Genomic DNA, 23,363 nt, shown 5'->3' with positions numbered 1-23,363 from the left:
GTTACGTTAGTGACGCAAAAGCCGCGACTCTACTTGATTACTCGGAGCAGTTGGTAGGAAATCCACGCAGACGCTGCGCGGTGAAGAGGGACGTCACTCCGAGGTAAGCTCAGTGGAAAAACGGCCTGAGTCAACCTCGAGCCGGCTACCTGAACCCAGCTTTCGCAGGGATCGAACTCAGGTCAAGAGCAGAGCTTAGGACTGCATAGGTAGAAAGTAGAAATAGCAGGTCTGCTTTTTAAACAGATGTGTAATAGAAGAAAAGTACAAGAGGCTTTTTGCTACATGGAAGTGCAGTGGCAAAAACTTTCACAAAGCAGAATAGCATCCTAAAGTGAGAGCCATTGTGGTAAAGAATTAGATTAGGACCTGCGGGGTGTGGGTTCAGATCTCCACTCTGAATCCTGCTTGATGATCACTCTCAGCCTAACTTACCTCACATGTTTTGAGGACAGAATGCATAAGGGAGAACCATGTATGCTGCCAGAGCTCTCTAAAGGAAGGGCAGAATGAAAATTTTCTAGATAAATAAAACAAATACTCCATCATTGATGGACTGCAGTTCTCATAGCCCAGTTCTTAGACTCCTTGTACTAAATCAAGGGCAGGCCTGAGTGCCAACAAGTAGGTCAGTACAATAACAGAAAACATGGCATCATATTGATGTCGCAGTGATCAGACACCAGCAGGCTTTTCTTTGTAGCAGGAACTCTTTTGGATATTAGTCTACACGCCCCTGATGTAGCCCATCCTCCAAGAGCTTACAGTAGGCTCTGTAAGAAGAGCCCTGCAAGCTCTTGGAGGATTGGCTACATCAGGGGGGTGTAGCCTAATATGTAATGGAGTTCCTGCTACAGAAAAAGCCCTGGATACCAGCATCATAGACAGCTATACAGATGGAAGTGTAGAGGTTTGGAGTTACTTTCATGGAAATGTAGCAGATGTATGTTTCCCTCCCTGACATATAAACAGGGAAGAAGTAAAGCTCAGTTAGAAACCATCACACAATATGTCTTCATAGCAAACTCCCATTTAAAAAACCAACAACAACCCTGTGCCAAGTCCCAAAGTCCTGGCCTAGTCAAGAGTCACTCTCTGTAAAACCAAAGTATCCAGCAAGATAAGAATATTTCATCCTGATGCAATTTGGAAGCACTGTGATATTACATCTCCTTCTCCTCCAACACTTTTTGACCTAATAAAAGACAGAGATGGTGGCTGAAATTATTCTTCAAGACACAGGACTAAATTTTTGATAATTTTTCACTGCCACTGTTCATCTCTGATATGATTAAGTCTCCTTCTTTCCCAAAGGCTGAGCTTAAGTAAGGAATTTGATGTATCAATACATTAATTTCAGAGTCATTAAATCAAAACCTATTAGAGTGTCTCTAGAGCTGAATGTGTGTGTGATTCTCCCCCCCCCACACACACACACACTTTGTATGAGGGGGAAAATGGCAGTAGAAAATTATAGGAGACACAGGAGGAATGCCGCAGACTGATAAACTACGGCAGTAAAATTTGTGATAGGAAGATACTTCAAAAAATAATGGAGCAAATATTTTCCAGTAACACCAACATATTTCCTGAAATCAGTTTAGTGCAGCCAGGGTTGTGGAGACAGCTAAAAATGTAAAGATCATATAAGCACCATGAGATAAGGAGCACACAGTAATAGGATGAGATTCCCATCTTTTCAACACAAATGGGAAAGATATTTTCTTTCTTTTGTTTAGTACTTTTCCTCTAGCATTGATAGTATTGGTATAGCAGTATATATACATACATGCAAAAAGGAAAAACAAATATTTTCTGTGATTATCAAAACTTGAGCTTTCTAATACTTGCTGTCTTAATGGATATTAGAGAATTTTTTTTAAAAAACCTTCAATTCTGCAAAAGAAATCAATTTAGTTCAATCTTTTGATGTGTGTCAAAGTCATGTATAAATCTCCACCGAGATGTCAGGAGAGTGACGGTGCTACCCTACACAGTTACTTGATCAAAATCAAAGGGTAGAGCTTTGAGCAACTCTGCATAGGATTGCTCTGTAAGGATATCAGAGCTTTAGGTGTGTCCAAAGAGTGAAATAAACCTACCGCAAGTGACAATCCAGAACAGTCATGAGACACAACATAGATAAGGAGGACATAGAAGGAAGAAATAAAAATTAAAACATCCACACACAAAACATTAGTAAAACCATGGAGAAATGACCTTTTACAAATGCTGTACTTTTTCTGTTTGACCTCTTCATATAATTAGGATCTGCAACCTTTGACCTTTATTTGTTTTCCTATCTACAGGGCCACCAATGGGGAAGGCATTTGGGGTACAAAATTCCCAGGGCCCAAGTCAGTTTGAGGGCCTAGTGAAGCTTGAATCATCCCACTTTCTGTCAAATGCATGTCTTAAATGTAGTCCCGCATCCACTAGTGAAGCTTAAATCATCCCACTTTCTGTCAAATGCAAGTCTTTAATGTAGTCCCGCATCCACTAGGAATGCAGGCAAAGCAGAGCAAACAGAAGCTATGACTACCTAATGCTGTTTCCTGCTTCTTCTTTTTTTTAGAAGTGATTTTTAATGAACACTCTCCTTGGGCTGTGACTGCAAACTTTTTAATGCACTTGGCTGAGGAAGAAATTTTCCTTTATCATTAAATGTGCTACTGAATTACTGCATCATTAAGTGAGCGACTGGGAAGAAAGGAGACTGAAATTTGTTTGTTTGATTTAGTGTTGAAGGGAAGGCATTCTGTGCATGTCCAGAAGTATTTTTCTTCCAAAATTCAGGTCACATTGAAAACAAACTGTAAGCCTAAGGCCTAGTGGGTTCTTTGCACAAACTGAGTAACTAGAAAAAGATAAATCCTACTGGGGTAACAATGTTAGTCTGTTCTGGCAAACCAAAAAGGAATCTTGTGCCATCATTTAAACAATAAAATAAAATGTAGTTCCAGCTTCCATGGTTAGAATCTATTTTATCTGATTTAGGAAGTGAATTCTCAATTTGCAGAAATTGCTACATGCATGGAAAAATATTTGTTAGTAAGGGAGAAAAGGTAGTTCTAGTGCCTATTAAAATGCATGCTATGTTACTTTGTAATTAATTTTGAATGCTGAATTTTAAAAAGCTTATATGCAAGGGCAACAGAAAACTGAGGATAAGCCCCATTTAATAAAATGGGACTTACTTCTATGGAAAATAGGTTATGCTGTTGTAGGACAGGGGAGGTTAAAACTATAGAACATGTTTTATTTCACTGCCCTTATTATCAAGAAGTTCATACTATGTTTGTCGCTCCTATAATTAGTGGGTACCCTGGCCATCCAGAATCAATGTATACTAGAATGCTTCTAACTGATAAAATCCACTGGTTTTAGTGCAAAATTTCTCACATCTGCTTACATAATTTTGCAGATAAGGTTTAAGAAATGTTAAAATTGTGTTTTAAAATATTTTAAAAATATTTTAAAAATGTTATTATGTTTTAAATTATGTTTACTATAATTATAATAGTTTTTTAAACTTTGGAGTACATAAACCTGTTTTATTCTGTGCTGGTAAATGATAGTGTTTAATAAAGATTGATTGATTGACTTCTAAGGATATCTACTTAGAATTACTCTCTAAAGGTACAGTCAATTCTGTGCTCTTTGATCTACTAAGGATCTGGACCTTAGTTTCACCTGGTCAGTGGTATGGATTGAGCCACTCTGGAAATTATTTCCAGGGTACTTTCAGTTGCCCAGTCTGTCCTTGCTCTTCTGCCTTATTTTTTCCTCTTTAATGCCATCTGTAAATCTGGGCCTACTGCCTCCTATCTCTGGACAATTAAACTGACTTTTCACATTTCTCCAATTTTCCTTCCCCCATTAAGCATCATGTGAGTCTGCTTTTCCCCTCTGGCTCAGTAGAAATATATTTTTAATGTCATTTTGAAGTTTAGTACTGTTGAGAGAGAGGCTTATGCCTCATTTAATTGAATGGTGCTTATTCTCAGGTAACAATTATTATTAATTATTATTATTATTCTGTCCAGTGGCAGGAACCCAAGAGATTTGTTTCATTATGAAATTTGTTTTGGATCAGGGAGGGATGAAATTTTTGTCATCACATCCCAATCCAAAACGTACTAAAGCTCCACTGATTTCAGGTAAAACACTTATGAGGGATTCTACATCTTCAACTAGAAACCTTATGACCTGAATGTATGAACAGACTGAGTCAAATTTTAATTTGTTTCCACAATATAGGTTGGTCCTTGTTTGTGGAAAGCTATGGATTTACGTAGTGCCAAATAATTTGTTAAAACACTATGGGAATATAATATATACTGAGACATAGCACAAGTCCTAAAATCAAGACTTTCTCTCAAACCAAAAAGACTGGCATCTGTGACCAGCAGATAATATAGGAAGTTTTAGTTTACCAATATATTTTAGGTTGCCCGGCCTATGAATACCCTAGGGGAAAAAATATATTGCCACACTGCAAGATTAAGGAAAATATGTATGACTAGATGAATGTTGTGGCTTACTAAATAAATGTAGCAAACACATTATTGCTAAGGTCCTTTATAGTAATGGCACAGAAACGTAGATTAATTTTTTTTTGCACCATTGTGGCAACCTAATTGCCATGTTCAAGTTCAGTGGGATATATTTCTTTAGTCAACTTATATATAGATTGATTAATTTGGTGAATTTTATAATGATCCTTGGTTAAACAAATGAAATATACCCAAAATGGTCACAATTAAAACTTACTTTCAACACATTTAGGTGAAAAGTAAGTTTGTGGTTATTATAAATATTTTAATTTGGATCACTTCCCTGTATATTTGGCAAAAAAACCTCTATAACCATCAAAGTATGTATTTAAGTCTCCTTGAAATCTGTAGAACTTAAGCAGACTGAATTATATATTGCAGTTTATTTGTGCTGAACTGGTTTGGAAACCTCAGCCTGGAAGCCTTGTTGGAATTTTAAAACGCAATCCTAAAGACACTTCTAAGCCCACTGAGCTCAATAGATTTAGAAGGATATAAATCTGTTAAGATCTTAGGTTTGCCAGTCCGCAGGTCCCAGTGAGGGATCTTATTTTTGCAGGTTCCTCCCTGCCACCAGCCAGCTAGCCGGCAGGAGAAAGCCCTGCCTCAATAGCCACCATGTGCCTTTAAATCTCGGGAGGTTTAGAATATACTTGCAACTGTGTTTTGGAACTTTTCTATGTCTTTAAATCTCAGTAGCAAGAAAGCAGGGAGTGGAGTGAGCAGGCAGAACCACTAGTGTGTGAAGCTGTGAGAAAGGCAGACAGCAGAGTCTCTGTGTTTTGCTTTTGCTTCAGAAGTCATTTCTATAGTAAAATGGATAGGAAAGAGTTAGCTAGAACCTGATTATGAGATGGAGGAAAACTCCACTCCCTAGTCTGCTCGCCTTTCTTGTTCCCATCTGAAAAAGCTGGTTAAATGCAGGAGATTGTATTTCAGCAACTTCTGTGAGTAAATTGCCCCAGTGAGATCACAAGGGTGTGGGCCTGCAAACTCTGTTTATTTTGGCTGCTTTGTGTGTGTGTGTGTGTGTGAGAGTCCCTTTTAAAAAGCAATGCTTGGAAATGCTTCCAGAGCCTGACAAGGGGACTTGTGAGGGTATAACAAATCTCACTTTCATTTAGTGGAAGTGCAGCTGCCAGAGTAGGTAAAAAAGAGGATGAGGAAATGAAGAGAGTATTCAGGGAAACTGCATTGCTGTATTTGTATTTATTTATTTAGGAAATGGGAAAGTCTCCTGACTCTACCCCCTATGTCCCTTGGCACAACCCCCAAAGTCCCCAGATATTTCCTAAGTTGGACCTGGCAACTCTATTAGGACTGCACTGTTAGCTACTCTCCAGTTTCTAATAACATATTTCCTCTGCCTTTAGAAGAAGAAGAAGAAGAAGAAGAAGAAGAAGAAGAAGAAGAAGAAGACTGCAGATTTATACCCCGCCCTTCTCTCTGAATCAGAGACTCAGAGCGGCTTACAATCTCCTATATCTTCTCCCCCCACAACAGACACCCTGTGAGGTGGGTGGAGCTAAGAGGGCTCTCACAGCAGCTGCCCTTTCAAGGACAACCTCTGCCAGAGCTATGGCTAACTCAAGGCCATTCCAGCAGGTGCAGGTGGAGGAGTGGGGAATCAAACCCGGTTCTCCCAGATAAGAGTCCGCACACTTAACCACTACACCAAAGAGAACTTATGTTCTCTTAGAACATAAGAGAAGCCATGTTGGATCAGGTCAATGGCCCATCTAGTCCAACATTCTGTATCACACAGTGGCCAAAAAACCCACGCGCCATCAGGAGGTCCATCAGTGGGGCCAGGACACTAGAAGCCCTCCCACTATTGCCTCCCAACCATCAAGAATACAGAGCATCAATGCCCCAGACAGAGAGTTCCATCAATACCTTGTGGCTAATAGCCACTGATGGATCTCTGCTCTATATGTTTATCCAATCCCCTCTTGAAGCTGTCTATGCTTGTAGCTACCACCACCTCATAAGTTATTAACATGTCATTGCTCTAATACATATATTTATTATTTTGTTAGCACAATTTATTTGTTACTGTGGGAGATATTAAGTAGAATGAAATGGCATTTTATATTGTCCCATACTCTTCTTTATTGTCCCCTACAGAAACGCCTTAGGTTTCTAGATCCAATTCTGTTCAATGTGACAGGATGCTCAGATGTAAAGGCTTGCCATCTTCTGAATGATTTGTCATCTGAAATAACTGAAAAGGTTGCTTTATTCTTGAGTCTGGTAATCAGGGATCGATTGCCCAATGTATAGCTGCATATGACTATTTTATTATTTCTGTAGCTGTTTAATTGTTTGTTTATAATCTGATATATGCCAATAACAGGCTTTTGACTGATGGATTGATTGATTGAATATAAGGGAAAATTCAGAGATGGTTAACTGATGGCATACACATGGTGCAGGTGCTCAAAAGCAGATTAAGGATGGCTTTCTAGAAAATGTGTTTGAATGAGATTACGGTAACTTGATCCATAAAAACTGTACAAGTAATATGGAGATTTCGGAACTTGATTTACATCTTATTTTATCTTTTTGTTTAAGGTTCACTTCCACCCCTTCTGATTTCCCCTGTTTCATTTGTTGACAGCATAGTGCAAAATGGCTTTCGGCTTGCTGTGGTGAGATCAAAACCTACTTTTAACAGCAGCGTATAAACAGCTGTGCTCTGTGCATGAACTCACATGAGCATCACAGTGTGTGACATCCAGGCAAGTCAGTATGCAGCATGATTACTCTGCTAGACAGGAATGTGGGAAATATTAGCCATGCAACTGAATATAATCTATCTCTATCAGATAGATAGGGGGGCCTTGTGGCCCCTCTACCTTATTTAGATAATGAGCCTTCGGGACAGAAACTTTCCCCCCCATCACAGATTCTTAAGATTTAGCTAATGAAAGCTACAAGCCTGATAATACCTAAAATGAAAAACATGTCAATCAGCATATGTGTTCCATCAACGTGAGTGTGTGTGGCAAAGCAGCTATGGCACAGAAGCAGACTAATCTTTATTTGCATTGGAGAAAAGTTTGAGAGAAAATAATCTTTATTGCAATGGACTTTTTTTTTTGCAGGAGAAATTAAGATTTGGAATTTTGCTTATAAGGACAGGTAGGACATTGTCTGATGAAGTGCTGAGCAACTGTGGAAAGTCCTTGAACCATTTACTCAGCTGTTTTATGAACTAATTAGAGCCAACTCTGGCATTATTAAATTATTGCTTGTGCACAGCTCTGGCAGCATCAATGCATGTTGCAAATATAATAGCTCCTTTACGGTGCACAAAAGCCGATCTCTCTCTTTTTTTATTTTTGCCATGTGGACATAGCTACTTGCTTTGAGATGTACTCCTCTGATGTTCAGGAGGCAACTAATCTTTCTATTTTTTAACTTAATGCTGCTGAAAATGAATTCAGTGCATCTGCTATCTGAAAGATCTTACGTTATATTGAGGATTCATGAGCCCTACATTTGAGCCATTAAACTTCCCAGCATTAAAGTTATAGCATCACCTTTTACCAAAAGCACTCAAGTCAATACTGCTCTTCTTTAGAAGCTAAAAGTAACAAGACCTTGAGAGGCCCAGGACTTTGGAAAATGAAACCTTTCATTTTGGTTCTGTGGACAAAATACAGTAGTGTGGATGACACATAGGCCTTGTTATTTCAATGCGTAGGGACCTCCTGACAAGTTATGCAGTTAGGTAACTTTTTGTCTCTGGACTTAATGGTCTTATTGGGGACCTTGTTGGATGGCTATATTTCAAATGCAAACCTATGGCCTGCTTCCCTGCTGAGCCCATGAGCTATCTGGCTCTCATTGCCAGGCCTTGAATTCAGCTGGAGCTCACAGGAGCATAGCTCCTGAACCTTTCTGAGGGTTCCCCCTCCTCCTCCCCACCTTGTCCATTGAATAGTAGGTGCAGCTGCATAACAATCCCTGGATGAGCTCCACCACTTATTTTTCTACAAAATGACCCCTGCTCATTGCCATTGATATTCATGGAAGTTTTGTAGCAGAAGGAAGATGTAGACTATGCCCTGCCTATGAACAAACTAATAGTGGGCAGCATTTTTGGAAAGCACAGTTCTGTGACTATAAATGTGTGTAAGTGTAAGTCTGAGTACTGTTTTATCCTTGCAAATTTTATATCTGTATATTCAAAACATTGTATGATATTTCCATAAACATTTTCAAGAAGATTCTTGTGAATTAGCATGATTCCCATTATGGGAAATAAGTGAAAATGTTTTTCTACTTCTAAAAAATTGCTTATCTTTTGATAACAACAAATTAACAGTGGCCTTCAGACTTCAGGCTTCACTGGAAAAGAGACTTCTACTTTATTAATACCAAAGTATGCTGTTGCCTTTCAGAATGTTTACAATGTTTTTACCAGGTCTGGTCATTTATCCAGGTCAGAACAGATGTAGGAAACAATACTTAATAATAGGTAATAGAATTAAAATACTATGTTATACAGAACAAACTTCACAAGAAAGGTATCAACAAAATACATATAAGTTGCCCTCCAAAGAAATGACAGGTTGTTATCATTAGTATTGTTTATCAATGTACAAAATTACTTTTTCAAAGGACTCAGGAAGCAGCACTCAAATAATTTTTGCCTTCAGGTGGAAAAGTTTGATCACAATTGCTGTAGTTAACTCAGCAATTAAGAAGCAGCAAATCACAATTAGCATCTAAATGAAATGCAGAGTTATTTGCTGGATTAAGATATCTGCAAAAATCTAGTCTAAAAGACTAACCAGCACTGATTAATATGAGCATAGAATTTTAACTCATTCAGTGCCACACTGAGGGCCTATCTTTTGCAGAAATCCCGTTGAAGCTACCATAATAGCGATGCAATTTAGCCAGCGTAGCTTCAGGCAGAATTAGATATTACAAGAGATATGGAGCTGCCACGATTCTGTGTCTCTTCTCCCTTTCTTCTTAGGAATGGCTAATATAACCGTGTGACATATTGTTGACAGATACGGAATCACACACTAGAATGATACCCTGTTATATGTTGTATTATTCAAGATAGTATTACAGAGTGAGGGAAAAGAGAAGTGGTGGTGGATGTTCTTTATCTCTCGTACTATTTCCATCTTCAAGGTGAAGCCAAATGATTTGCTGAAGTAGCAGATAACTACTTTCTGTCTTTCGTGCTGAGTTCAAAGACTTAGGCCTGATTTAAACATGATGTTGGCAAACAAACTCGGCAAACAAACTCAGCCTTTGCACTCACTCAGGGTGTAGTCAGACAGGCAGATTGCTGTGGCAGGATCTCAGCTTTAAATAAGCAGCTTGAGTTTGGGGCAGTTTCTGTCAATCAGACAGTGCCCCCTGAGGTAGCATCATAGTGGTATGGGCCCATGGCTGGTTGTTCTCATTGCTGACTCTCCACAACCACAGACCCACAGTTGGGTTGGTGTTTTTCTCTCCCTTCTATATCTCACTGTATGTGCACAGAAGCAGACAAGTGCACACGGGCCCCTGGCCGCATTTTATGGGAGCACTGAAGCACATGTCAGAGTGGGATTGGTGGGGGAGAGATGTGCTGGAAATGGAGTGGAATAATCACACCACAATCAGATGCCTGGAAACCCACCATGGAAGCACTTCACTGAGGTAGGCACCAGAATTTGCCAGTGGCTTTTTAATTTGCATGGGAATCATTAGCATGATGTGGGAATGAGTGGAGCACAGGAGTCAGATATGCGTGTTTGATCACTCCCACTTGATCTGGAGGGGAGGGGTGGCTATGTCAGGCCAAATTGCTTGTGTTATCAAACCATCAAATGCCTTGTTTAAACAGGGCTTCTATTTATGATTAGTATCCATGTGTGCTTAGAAAGCATGGCACTGCAACAGCCATCAGTGCTTTAGACCTCTGCCTATGAATCTCACAGCTAAGCATACACAATGGGTTTGCACAGATAGTTGTCCCATTTAAACCAGTTGTAAGTTGAGTACAAATTCACACAATTTTTTTTTACTTGCCAGCATCCTATTTAAAATAGGTCTTACTAAATCATAATATATATGCATAGAACAGAACAGAACAATGACAACATTGTTCTAAAGTATATTAAGTGCTAGGGGAACATTACTGATTTCAGAAATGTTTACAATCAGAGTGACAGAGCTGTTTGTATCTGAAGAAGTGTGCATGCACATGAAAACTTAAAACATGCATGCACACAAAAAAATAAAACTTTGTAGGCCTTAAAAGTGACTCTGGATTCAAAATTTGTTCTCCTGCTTCAGACCAACACAACTACCCACAGGAGAGCTGTTTGTGTTACTGCCATTGTAAAACTGATTCCAAATGAAGATACACGATCTGAAGATTTACCCTGAAAAGCTAGTACCTTAACAGAAAAGCTAGCATGTTTAAACTTTGCCTATCTCTAGGGGTTGGAACAATAATATAAATTCTCTCCTAGCAGTAGGGCTTGCCTGGACAGCCCAATCTCCCAAGACTTGCTTTTACCCCCAAGTGTTGCTCAATCAAGTACTGAATTCCTCCGGTCTTCTCTGAAAAGACATTACCAATGTGCTATGACTTGTACAGAAACCAGAACACAAGGGACTTGCAGCTCATCGTTAATTTGGTCTATGCCTTTCAGCCACAGTGGAATAGAAAAAGTGAGCTGTAACCTTTATTTATTGGCTAAATATATCATGTCGCTTGCAAGCACTGTCTGAATCAACTCTACTGGAATAAGTTGTACCCCCCTATAATAACATGCTGAAACTGTTGAAACTGAGCTCTTAGCTTAAAACTGCATTGTTGCTTTTAGTCTTTATCTCTCCCGCACATACTGTTTTCAGTTCATCATGTGGGTCAATTGTCTTTTATTTAATTTCTTTTCTATTCCATATCCCCATTCTTTGGTTGTTGTGCTGCCATAACTCTCCCACTGAATGTTTTTTGTCATCTTTGGAGAAGTGTTTCTGTTTTCTAGGGACAATTTAGCAGACCCAATACTCTCCTGCTTGTCAATACAAACTGACTATTTTCATAAATGCAGTATACACAGCTCTAGCCCAAATACAATGAGAAGGATAAAGTATCAATGCTTCAGAGAGGTCTGCCACTACTGAACCTTGTTCACAGCATATATGCTGTGTATGACTTTGTCTCTGTGATAAGGAGAGAAATAAACACGCAGCATAGAGGCAGATCTCAGTAAGTGTCCTGCACAGTTTTACTTGTAGGCAGCTGCTTTTCCTGGCCAAAATAGTTCCATCAATGTATCATTGACAAGGAATAATCTTGGTTAGTTTCAAAGGTACCATTTACTGATGAACACATCAACCCTTGGAAATTTTATCTTTGACTATAATTTAAGATAATAATTACTACTTGCATTATTACATAGTGATTACATATGGTATAAGAAGAATAATTTTTAACATTAAACTCCAGTTCTGATTAAAGAGAAGAAGAGAAATCAAACCCTCTGATCTGGAAACCCTACCCCCTAATTCCATATGCATAGGACTGACCGATGTTAATTAGGGTCAACATAATGGCAGTGTCAGTAAATGCATGATGTGGGACGAAGATTCTAGGACTTCAGCATTTTTCTTGAAATACATTTTGTGGTATGAAATTCCAAAACATGCTATGATTTTAACAAGGTTATGTTACAGAGACTCATAACATGTAACTGGTATAAGATTAATACATACTTAAAAACTAAACAAAACTCTTAACACTTTTTCTTAGAGAATCCTGAATATTTTAGATTTATAAAAATTCTTTTTGATTTTTTAAAATTAAAACACATCAGTATAATGTTGTGCAATACACAATTATGTATTGTAGATTTTGGGAGAAATCTTTGTTAAAGAAACATCAGTAGAAACAAAGCTTCCTTGTTTGATAGCTGTGACCATTAAAGAGAGTTGAAACTTGCTTACAAATGAACTGTAGATCAGCTTGAAAAGTCAGAGAAGAGTACCAAGTAGGTGTTAGGAGATCATTCTTAGGAAAATAATTCAGATGTTTGGAAGGTGACCTATAGATTAAAGTAGGTTCTGCTCTGCATCCTGCAGAGCCTATATTCAAATTTAGCCTTAACTAATTTTCAGTGGGGAGGGGAGTAAATAGGATGATTAAATCTCATATTAGGCAGGCTCCGGGCCAGCCCTGCCACTAGGCAAACTAGGTGATTGCCGGCTTTCTGGAGGTGCTGAATTTGGTGCCCTGTGTGACTCAGTGACATTATCAGTGGGGGGTGGGGAGCCAGAAGTTAGCCTTGCTTAGGGTGCCAGACAGTCTAGGGCCAGCCCTGGGTAGACTAACCTATTTCCATTTTCTAGCCAAACCCAGGGCAGAGCTGTTTGCAGAGCTAGGATGGACAGGCAAGCACTGTGGAAGTGGATACTTCAAAATGGCTTTCTAACGTTACATCTGCTGGAAGAAAAGGAAGCAATAACTTCAAGTGCCTACCTCTGAACTGCCTGTTTCTCCCATGCACAACAGATCTGCTGTGATCGAGCCTAAGTTAAAACTGAACCAAAACTATTTCATTCTAGCCTTGCCTAGAACTAGATCTGTCTTCTTCCAACACCTGAAACTCAAAGTTCAACCAATTTCTAGCCAGCCTCATCCAGACAGGTGAAAGCATGAAACAATGTCTTGGGGACATTTTGAAATTCTGGTGTGATTTTGTGTCATGGTTTTCATCTATTGAATAAGAAGGGGGACTGTTTTACATTTATCTGAAAAGAATCTGCAAAGTATCCTACTCCAGTCCAAGCACTGGAATAACATTATCAGTATCGAATTCTGTGTTTTCAGGCCATGGATAAGCTTATTAAAAAACAAAACAAAACATTATTCAAGAACAAGAAGTATACTTTACCTGATCTTTCAGGTTCTTTCCTAAATCTTTTACATCTTTCATGTTAATTGCATTCTTTCCACCCTTCTCCTTTCCCTTCTTCTTGTTTTTCTTTTTGAACAAGCATTTCTTACAGAGACAAAAACAGCAGGTAAGGATTAATAGGACTGCAACTATGGCTATGGCTATTAAGGCCCAAGGTGGCACTGTGAAAAGAAAAAAGACAAACAAAGAACAAAGTTGTACACTGTTAGTCATAAAGTTCAAAATTTTAAAAAGCAAAGACTGAGCCTGCCTTTTGAGCAATACATCTAACCAGCTATCACACTGACCAAGCAAATACACACACACACACACACACACACACACACGAGCGCAAAGACAGCTTATATAAAACAGAGATATCAATTGCCTACATACATTAGATGAGTACGCTACTGCTGAGCAATCAATTTACTTTACAGCATTATTCATAGTGAACTGAGTATTTAGGGAATTGTTCATTCCTTATTTTATAATCACTCTGTTAAACCCACCTTACATTATTCAAGCTAACTGAGTACAGAGGAGTAGTCTGGAGATGTTTTTCAGGGCTTTGGAAAACAAATGCCTGTGATCAGCATAGTCAGCTATAATGAAAAGTATTTCTTCAGTTGTTGCTGCCTTTTCTTGACAGCAACTCAGAAACAGGTCAAGGTCATTGCTAAACACTAGCCAAGAGCAAGGATTAGGCAATTTAAGACTATATTATCTGAGGGTTTTTTCTGACACTGGCCATGTTTGGTAACACATGTGCATCTGTAAGTCTACTTTAATGAATATGGCAACAAAAGTATTTCCTTTATTCAGGGCTTTTTTAGTAGAAAAAACCCAGCAGGAACTTATTTGCATATTAGGCCACACCCCCTGATATCACCATTGTTTCACACAGGGCTTTTTTGTAGGAAAAAAACAGCAGGAACTCATTTGTATATTAGGCCACAACACCAAGCCAGCCGGAACTGCATTCCTGTGCATTCCTGTTCAACCCCCCCCCGCCTTTATTTGTTCAGCTTAGCCATCTACGCAGACTCTGCTACAATGCAAATCAGCATTTATAGAAACCATGCTACAAAGTTTGATTGTGGAGCTCAGAATTTAAACCAAATGGAAATCATGTCATAGAAAAGGCAATTATATAACTAAACCTCAGTGTGATCACCATAATAACCTTTCCCTATGAAGAGTACAATGTCATTAAAATCTTGTAAAACAGGATTTAAACAAAGCAGTCATATTTGCTCCTAGAGATGCACCCAGTCGACCTAATCAGCAATATAGCCTGTCAACCAATTTAAGTGTCTGCAGTTATATTTCACAAAACAGAAGACTGAATGGGATTTGACAGATGGTGTCAATGAATTAAAGTGGACAGTGAAAATATAGTAAATTAGTAGTCTGAAGTAATAAAGAACTGAATTCACAATAGACTAAAGCTGTCATTGGTGTGCGAATGTGCCTAACACATTAATTTTCATAACAAGAGGTGATGGAGATCAGGCTTGCAGGAACATTATGCCTACAGGTGGGGAAGCACATCTCCCTCCCAGCCTAAATCTGTGGATATCAATGTACTCATTGGTTAAAGGAAAAATAGCCCCTCTATTATTGTTTCAAGCAAAGGCTACATTCTGTCACTGAAAACAGACCCAGTGGATCTTGAATTCAGAACCAAACTACACAGAAGAGCTATGGATTTCCCAGTGTCTTTTCCACTGTTTTTTCCCTAATTTACTGAAACCACAGCATATGTGTGGGAACTTTTATTTCTTCCATCCACATCTTTAGTATCTAAATTACCATACACAAGCTGATATTTGGTCTTCAAGTGAGAACAAACATAGGCAAGATGCAGGAAACTGTAGTATGGAAGAAGCTGCAGGTGAGTGGGGCAGAATTTAGATGGGTAAAGTGACATGACAATGGGTGGAAGGGAACCCCCCCCCCAACCCTGCAGTTTCATTTAGTCAAAAAAGAAAATAAAAGAACATCACAGATCTTTCAACAATATCATAGGTTGCCCTCAGTCTAGGTCTTGATGTAGTATGTTTAATATCTTTTTGCTTCTTGATTAGGGAAACACAGAAATGCAATTTGGTTCATGGTTCATGGGTGAATGGTTCATGGGTTCATGGGTGAATCATGAAGTGAACCATGAACCCAGTTGGTTACCATACAAACTGAATCAGCTTTGTAAGGTTTGTGCCAAAATGGCTGTGCCATAAGGGCAGCCTGGTCCCTGGAGCTCAGCTGTTTAAAGGAGCTGCTCAAGAAAGCCCCTTTAGATTACTGATCCTTGTGGAGTTCCATGTGGATCAGTGGTTTAAAAAGGCTTTCAGGGGCTGCTTGTTGTAGTAAACTGCTCCCGTGGCTCAGCTGTTCAATGGGCTTTCTTGGGCAGCTAGTCCCAGGCTTGGAGCCATTTAAACCAAACAGCTGAGTAGCAGTGAGCTCTTCTTTAATCACCACAAACTGCATCAAAATTCATGAAAGTTTTTGGTGGTTATTTAGTTTGTGAACATTGCTTCATGAACTAGCCAATATTCATGATGAAGCTACAAACGTTACAGTTTCAGTGTGAAATAAGCAACAAGATAATGAACCAGTGAAATATCAGAATTTCAAGTAAGCCTCCATGTCAGTTTTAAGGACACACAAACCTTTTAAAATCTTAAGTATGCGTAAACTATTTACTGTGACACCAAAATATTTAACAGGTACATAATATCACATTTCAAATATACATGCCCCTCCTGAATAATACAGAAGAAGTGACACAATTACAGTTCCTTTCACAGAACTAGAGCTTCAAGGACACGGTCTTTCTTGCTCCCACAGTAACTTGTTTCTTGTGTTCAGTTGGTCCCGGAGGTACCAAAAATGTAAATGCCACTTCTTTAAAGCCAAATGAAGATAAGAGACTGCAGTAACAACAAACGGACATGCCTTCTAGTACAGGAGGTTTCGTTATCACTTTTTCAGCATTTGCTTAGAATTCTTATTCAAAGTCACAGGAATAGATTCAGCCTAGATCAACATTTCCTTTTCTGCTTGTAAGTTTCCATTCTCAAGTTCCAAAGAACTTGCTGAACCTTAGTTCATCAGCCAGTTTGTGTCCAACCCTGTTCTTGATTATCCCTGCAGTGGATGACAGAGTTCATGGATTGCTAACTGTTGTTAGTGGAAGGTGCTGCCAAGGTGCAGCCAGCTTAAGGTGACTCAAGTAGGGTTTTCAAGGCAACAGGCAAGCAGAAGTGGTTTGCCATAGCCTGCCTCTGTACAGAGATCCTGGACTTCCTTGATAGTCTCCTTTCTAAACACTAACCAGGTCCCTGTTTAGCTCCCAGGATCTGAGAAGCTATTTTATTTGTCAAAGCTATTTTATTACCTGAAACTGATCACATGCTAAACAGGCAGAGACAAAGCTTTTCTGAAGAAGAATAGAGCCCAAGCTTTGTTCTGTCTTCTCAGTGCTAGGGTTGCCAATCTCCAGGTGGTGACTGGATATCCCATTATTACATCTGATCTCCAGGCAACAGAGATCAGTTCACCTGGAGAAAATGGCTGCTTTGGAAGATGGGCTCCATGGCATTATACCCTGCTGAGGTCCCTTCCTTCTCCAAACCCTGTCTTCAGCCTCCATCCCAAAATCTCCAGGTTTTTCCCAAACTGAAGCAGGCAACCATACCTCCCACCCATGATAGGCAACACACCTGCCCTGTGGATGGGAATAAAAGAGGTTTAAGGGGCTGCCCTCTTAGAGATGAGTAAGCAAATACTGATGAAGAAAGAGTGATACTGATGGTGACAGATACAAATTAGTTCAGGATCTACCAGTTCAAGACATGAATTTTCTCTTCCTAAATAGCTCTGGCAGAGGTTGTCCTTGAAAGGGCAGCTGCTGTGAGAGCCCTCTCAGCCCCACTCACCTCACCGGGTGTGTATTGTGGGGGAGGGAGATAAAGGAGATTGTGAGCCACTCTGAGACTCTGAGATTTGGAATGGAGGGTGGGATATAAATCCAATATCTTCTTCTATGTAAAAAAAGAAGCTATGGGGAAACTTAATAAACACAATTTGGAAATTTATATGCAAAGAGGGATTTTTCAAAGCAAAAGCGGTATCCATGTGAGGGGAGAAAAATCCTGCTTCCCCTCCATCCACTTTTGCATTGAACATCTGATTATTTGAAAAATATTTTCCCCTCATCTCACTGAAAGTGAGAATTTGAATTCTTTATATAACATAGAGGTTTTCTACTACCTGCCTGAAAGTTGGTGGAAAAGTGATAGTACAATTTGAACCTAAACCAGTTTAAAGACTAAGGCTGGTTTCACATTATGAAATTGATGCAATTTTATTCCATTGCGAAAACCCCCCAGTTCAGTTTGATCCATTTCCAGGCTGTCAGACAGCCGCTGCTGAAGTGGCAGGATCCCAGTAATGGTCCATGGTTGCCCATTCATACTGCTAGTGCATCTCAACCATGGACCTGCAGCAGAAAGGGTTGTTTTTTTAAAAAAAAAATCCCCTGGCATGTGCACTCAAGCAGAGAAGTGCACAAGCACTCCTCAGAGAGGGCTTAGGAAAAAAACAACAACGATCATGCCAGAAATGGCTTGGCGTGATCACACAGCTCTTCTGCTTATGAGTCATGCTGGGGCATTCAGACAGCAGCTGATAAAGCGACCTAAATGCAATTCAGGGAGATACTACCAGGATGATCCAGGTAGCTTTTTAATGCGGATGGGAGGCATCTGGAGACAGGGTGAGAATGGGTGTGGCTCAGAGGTCAGATGTGCTCATGTGATCATGCACTTTTATCTGAATGTAAGGCAGGGCTAGGTCAGGCCAAATCTCACATGTGAAATCATCCTAAGAAGTTACAAGCAAAAATCTGAGTCCCACTCAGACCAAAGGAATGCTATCTGAATGACTTCAAACAACATTAAAGAGTCAGAACATCTGATTCAATCAACTGAGCCAAATCCAAAGATGAACAAATTCTGAGTACATCTCTGCTTCCTGGTACCATGTGCCCAAGCAGTTGCCAAGTTTGTACTGTTTTGTTTTGAGGCCTTTTGTTATTGTTATTCCCCAGCTCTGCATGCTACTGCAGTTGCAATGCAGGTGTTGCTGTATTATGCTAATGGAAGAGGTCTGTCCATAATCCTAAATGCTATAGTCAGCAGCGGTGCTAGGACACCAGCCCGAGGCTTGCGCCCTAGGCAAGGCACTGCCGCCGCCCCTTCATCGGCACCGGTGATGGCAAGGACAGCTGCAGAGAGGTTCCCACTGTCAGCGTGTGTGCTGCTGCTGCCCACCGTTTCTCTGCCTCTTGCATCTGTGACGTGAGAGGAAGAGTGATGGTGGGCAGCGGCAGTGCATACGCTGACACTGGGAGCCTCACTATTGCTTCTAAGCAGACTATTTTAGTCTGCTTAGAAACACATGTGGGAAGGAGGGCTCAAACCGGCGCCTTCTCCCCAGCTTGGCTGTCCTGGCAGCCACCTACTGTGGTTCAATGGATGCGCCAGCCCTGGCTATAATGTGGACAAAATGCATGCAGGATCAAACTGCAAGGCTGAAACTCAAAACCTGGAAATTGGTCCAGTTAAAATCTTTGAGAGCTGCCTAAATATGTACATAGACATGTAGTTTTAGCACTTAAAGTGTCATCCCCAGTTCTGTACTAACGCTTCACAGAAAGTAGAGGGATTGAAAGTTATTGGGGTAAGAGGTGAATGTTATTACAGCAAGTTTTCTCATATATAAAACAGATGGAGAAAAATGTACCAATTGCATATGCTTAGCTAGCTGTAGTTGCTGCTGCCTGCACGATTTGTTCCACATTACACATCAACATCAAAAGCTTTGAATTAATCTCAGCTCCAAGTTCCAGCAGATGAACTAATGTTAGTTCTGATGTTACAAATTTACAGCAGCAGAGAGCATACTGAAGACTACAAGCCATACACGGTGACCTCATTTATTAGAACCCAAAACCTATATTTGCCTTGAGTGGATTTTGATGATTATATCTAGATACTAGAAAATGACACTAATTTTAGCTGTGATTTCTGTGCTGAAAGGGGAACCTCTGATCCTATGCCACAGTTTTTGAAGTCTAACGTGTCTACTCAGCTCCACATGTACTGCTGCTAAAACCATTCTAGCACCAACTGTTTTTTTCCTATTCTTATAGTATGCTTAACTGAACAGTGCCATTCAAAGAAGTATAGAGTCCTTTACATATCGCAATTTCTCTTTCATATAATTTCTTTCTCTAGATGCAATATTTGTCCATACAATATGCAGGAACATTAAGTCAGCTTTAATATGAAGCATCAAGCATGCCATTTTCACAATCCAGTCCCCAAAGGACTTCCCCAACTTTTCATATTCCAAGAAAGGAACAAAATGCTACAAAAAGACCTGCACAATATTATTTTTCTGCCGTACTGTGCCCATATATCGCTTGATCTCTTTGCAAACACTGAATTTGAAAATGGTTGTTTACTAGGGTTACCAGGTCCAGTTCAAGAAACATTTGGGGACTTTGGGGGTGGAGCCAGGAGCAAGGTTATGACAAGGGAGTTCTGGCCATCACATTTAAAGGGACCGCACATATTTTAAATGCCTTTCCTCAATTGGAAATAATGAAGGATGGGGCACTTTCTTTTAGGGCTCATAGAATTGGATCCCCTGGTTCAATCTTTTTAAACTTGAAGGCTATTTTGAGGAGAGACACCAGATGCTATGCTGAAAATTTGGTACCTCTACCTCAAAAAACAGCTCCCCCAGAGCCCCAGATCAATTCTCCATTATATCCTATGGGAATTGGTCATAGGGAATAATGGAGAGCCCAGCAGACACTTCCCTCCCCCCCACTTTCTGATGACTCTGAAGCAGGGGGAGGGCCTCCAAACTGGGGGATCCCCTGCCCCCACCTGGGGATTGTCTGAAACCAAGCAAAAACTATGAAATATTTAATGAAAAAACTCAATACACGACTTAATAATCTTATTGCAAAATATTTTAAAGACAAAAACTTATTAACTAAATTGCACTTACTTAAAGATATAAAACACAAAAAATCATAATATCAAAAATTCATCCTAATTACAATCAAGTAACAATTGACAATACTGTCAAAGTTCCTTATTTCATTTATTCAAGTCCTTTTAATAAATTCATTAATTTATTCAGGACTCATTTATTCAAGTCCTTTTAAGTTTCCAACTTCTTAAAAACTCACGACGATTCACCCGTTTCAACGGGCTGAATTAAAGTGCTGGTGCTCCAGATGTAATTCCACAGGAAAAGTTTCTATGTTTTCAAGATGCTTCTTCAATCTTGCCAAATTTCAGGCTTCCAATATTTATACAAGAACTTTTCAAATGTGAAGTTGAAGTGGTATACAGCAAGCCTCTGACAGGAATGCGCCTTTACTTCTGTTTCTGGGAAAAACCCTTCCTCAGAGAGGCATATTCCACTGTACTAAAACAGCACAAATCATAATACATTACATATCTGTCACAAATTGTTACTTTTAAAACCAAATGTAAAGACAGGTCGCTTACCTGTAACTGTAGATCTTTGAGTGGTCATCTGTGCATTCACACTCATGGGATAGAGCGCCTGCACCGATCCCTGAATCGGTACCTAAAAAGCCCAGGATTTTTTCGCACTCGGCACCAGCGGGCATGCGCAGGTGTCCCAGTACACATGCTCACCTGGAGCCAGTGCGAGGATCCTGCCAGTTCCTTCCTGACCACTGGAAGCCCCTACTGGAGGGAGACCGTCAGCAGTGGGGAAGGCGGGCGGGTAGTGTGAATGCACAGATGACCATTCGAAAATCTACAGTTACAGGTAAGCAACCTGTCTATCTTCTTCGTGGTCTCTGTGCTTCAGACTCATGGGAGATTAGCAAGCAAGACATACCTGGAGGCGGGAAGACGGTCTACCAGAAGAAACAGCTTGCAGCACCGCAGCTCCCAGACGAGTCCTCCGCTGAGAATGCACATCCAGAGCGTAGTGCTTCATGAAAGCATGTGGAGAGGACCAGGTGGCAGCCTTGCACATGTCCATCAGGGAAACGCCTTTCAGGAACGCCACCGACGTCACCATCGCTCTTGTAGAGTGTCCAGGAATGGGCCCAGGCATCGGCTTCTTTGCGAACAAGTAGCACAGTTTAATAGTCTCAGTGAGCCACTTTGAAAGCTGCTGAGATTAAATTCTGGAACCCAACTTAGGAGCAGCATAAGAAACAAAAAGATGCTGGTCCTTACGAAAACTCTTGGAGCGACTCAAATAAAACAAGGCATGCTTAACGTCCAAAGCATGCCACCAATGTTCCTCGGCCGAGGAAGGTGTAGGATAAAACGTGGGCAACCAAACTTCTAACTTAAGGTGAAACTGGGAAACCAACTTGGGAAGAAAAGAAATATCAGAAGCTAACGACACTCCAGGCTCCTGAAAAACCAGATAAGGGTAGTCACAACGCATAGCCGTGCGCTCCCCTGCACGGCGTGCCGATATGATTGCTACCAAAAAAGCAGTCTTCCAAGATAGAAGCTGTAAAGAACATGTGGTCATTGGCTCGAAGGGACGCCGAGTCAACCTGTCCAAAACTAAAGTCAAGTCCCACAGCTGTGGGGGTGACCTCGATGGAGGATGCAACCTGAGCAGACCCTTCAAAAACCTCTTAGAATGAGGGTGTGCAAAAACTGAATGCCCCTCAACTGCCTCATGGAACGCAGATATTGCTTCCAAATAAACTTTATCCGACGAAAAGGCAAGGCCAGCATCCACCAGAGATAATAAAAATTCAAAAATCACTGATAGTCACCCCGTTCGGGTGAGACTGCAGGATCCACTAAAAACTGAAGAAACTTCCATCACTTCCTGTCATAGGAAGCACTTCCTGCTGTTTAGGAAGATGTGTTGGACTCTGCTGGAGAACTCACGGGGTCGATGAACCACTCTGTCAGCTTCAGGTGAGGCGCGTTGTGATGGAATACATGACCATCCTGAACCGACAGAAGGTCCGGTTCTGCCAGAAACTGGTAGAAAACCCCCCTTGCTAGTTGAAGCAAGATTGGGAACCAGTTTTGCAGAGACCATCATGGTGTCACTAGGATGCAGCATGGCCTCTCCCTTGCAATTTTGTTGACAACTCTTGTCAGCAGTGGCAGAGGTGGAAACAGATAGGAACCGACCTTCCCACGAGAACAACAGACCATCTCCCAACGACTCTGGATCCGTGCCCCCTCTGGAACAAAACAGAGGACACTTCCGGTTCCTGGCTGTGCCAAACACATCCACCTGAGGGTACCCCCAGAGCTGAAACACAGGTTGAAGGAAGCGCCACTGTATCTCCCACTCGTGCGGGGATGCTGCACCCCTGCTCAACGAGTCCGCCTGCAGATTGAGCACCCCTGGGAGGTGCGCAGTCTTCACATAGATTTCGTGCTCCAGGCACTCCGACCACAGTTCCAATGCTAGTGCACAGAGCAGTTGAGAAAGTGTCCCGCCCTGCCTGTTGATATAACACAGGGAAGTAGTATTGTCTGTTAACAGGGCAACAACCTTCCCCGCCACCATGGGGCGGAAAGACCGAAGGGCAAAATGAACTGCCAGCAGTTCCAGGTAATTTATATGACAGTGAGTCAATTGAGAAGGCCAAGGGCCCCCTCACAGAGAGAGTCCATGTGAGCACCTCATCCCCACAAAGACGCATATGTGGTGATTGTCACTGTTGGAAATCTATATTTCCAATATAGATTTTCCATATCCACATGTGATTACATACAACTTGACGTGTTGAGCATGAACTGAAATATTTAAGAGCAGTCCTCTTACCATT

At 40.6% G+C, this 23,363-nt stretch overlaps 1 protein-coding gene across 2 annotated transcripts in view; it reads right to left on the bottom strand.

Annotated features, from left to right (window-relative positions):
* SYT1 (synaptotagmin 1) overlaps positions 1–23,363 on the bottom strand; it is a 668,825-nt gene that overhangs the window by 203,080 nt on the left and 442,382 nt on the right. For both annotated transcript variants that reach the window (XM_060245124.1, XM_060245125.1), the window contains one exon: positions 13,478–13,662. In XM_060245124.1, coding sequence (XP_060101107.1) covers positions 13,478–13,662 — 185 coding nt within the window. The remainder of the gene's footprint in view (positions 1–13,477; positions 13,663–23,363) is intronic.

Source organism: Heteronotia binoei, chromosome 8 (assembly GCF_032191835.1).
Source record: "Heteronotia binoei isolate CCM8104 ecotype False Entrance Well chromosome 8, APGP_CSIRO_Hbin_v1, whole genome shotgun sequence".
NCBI classification, from domain to species: domain Eukaryota; kingdom Metazoa; phylum Chordata; class Lepidosauria; order Squamata; family Gekkonidae; genus Heteronotia; species Heteronotia binoei.
This window is presented reverse-complemented; position numbering and strand designations above follow the sequence as displayed.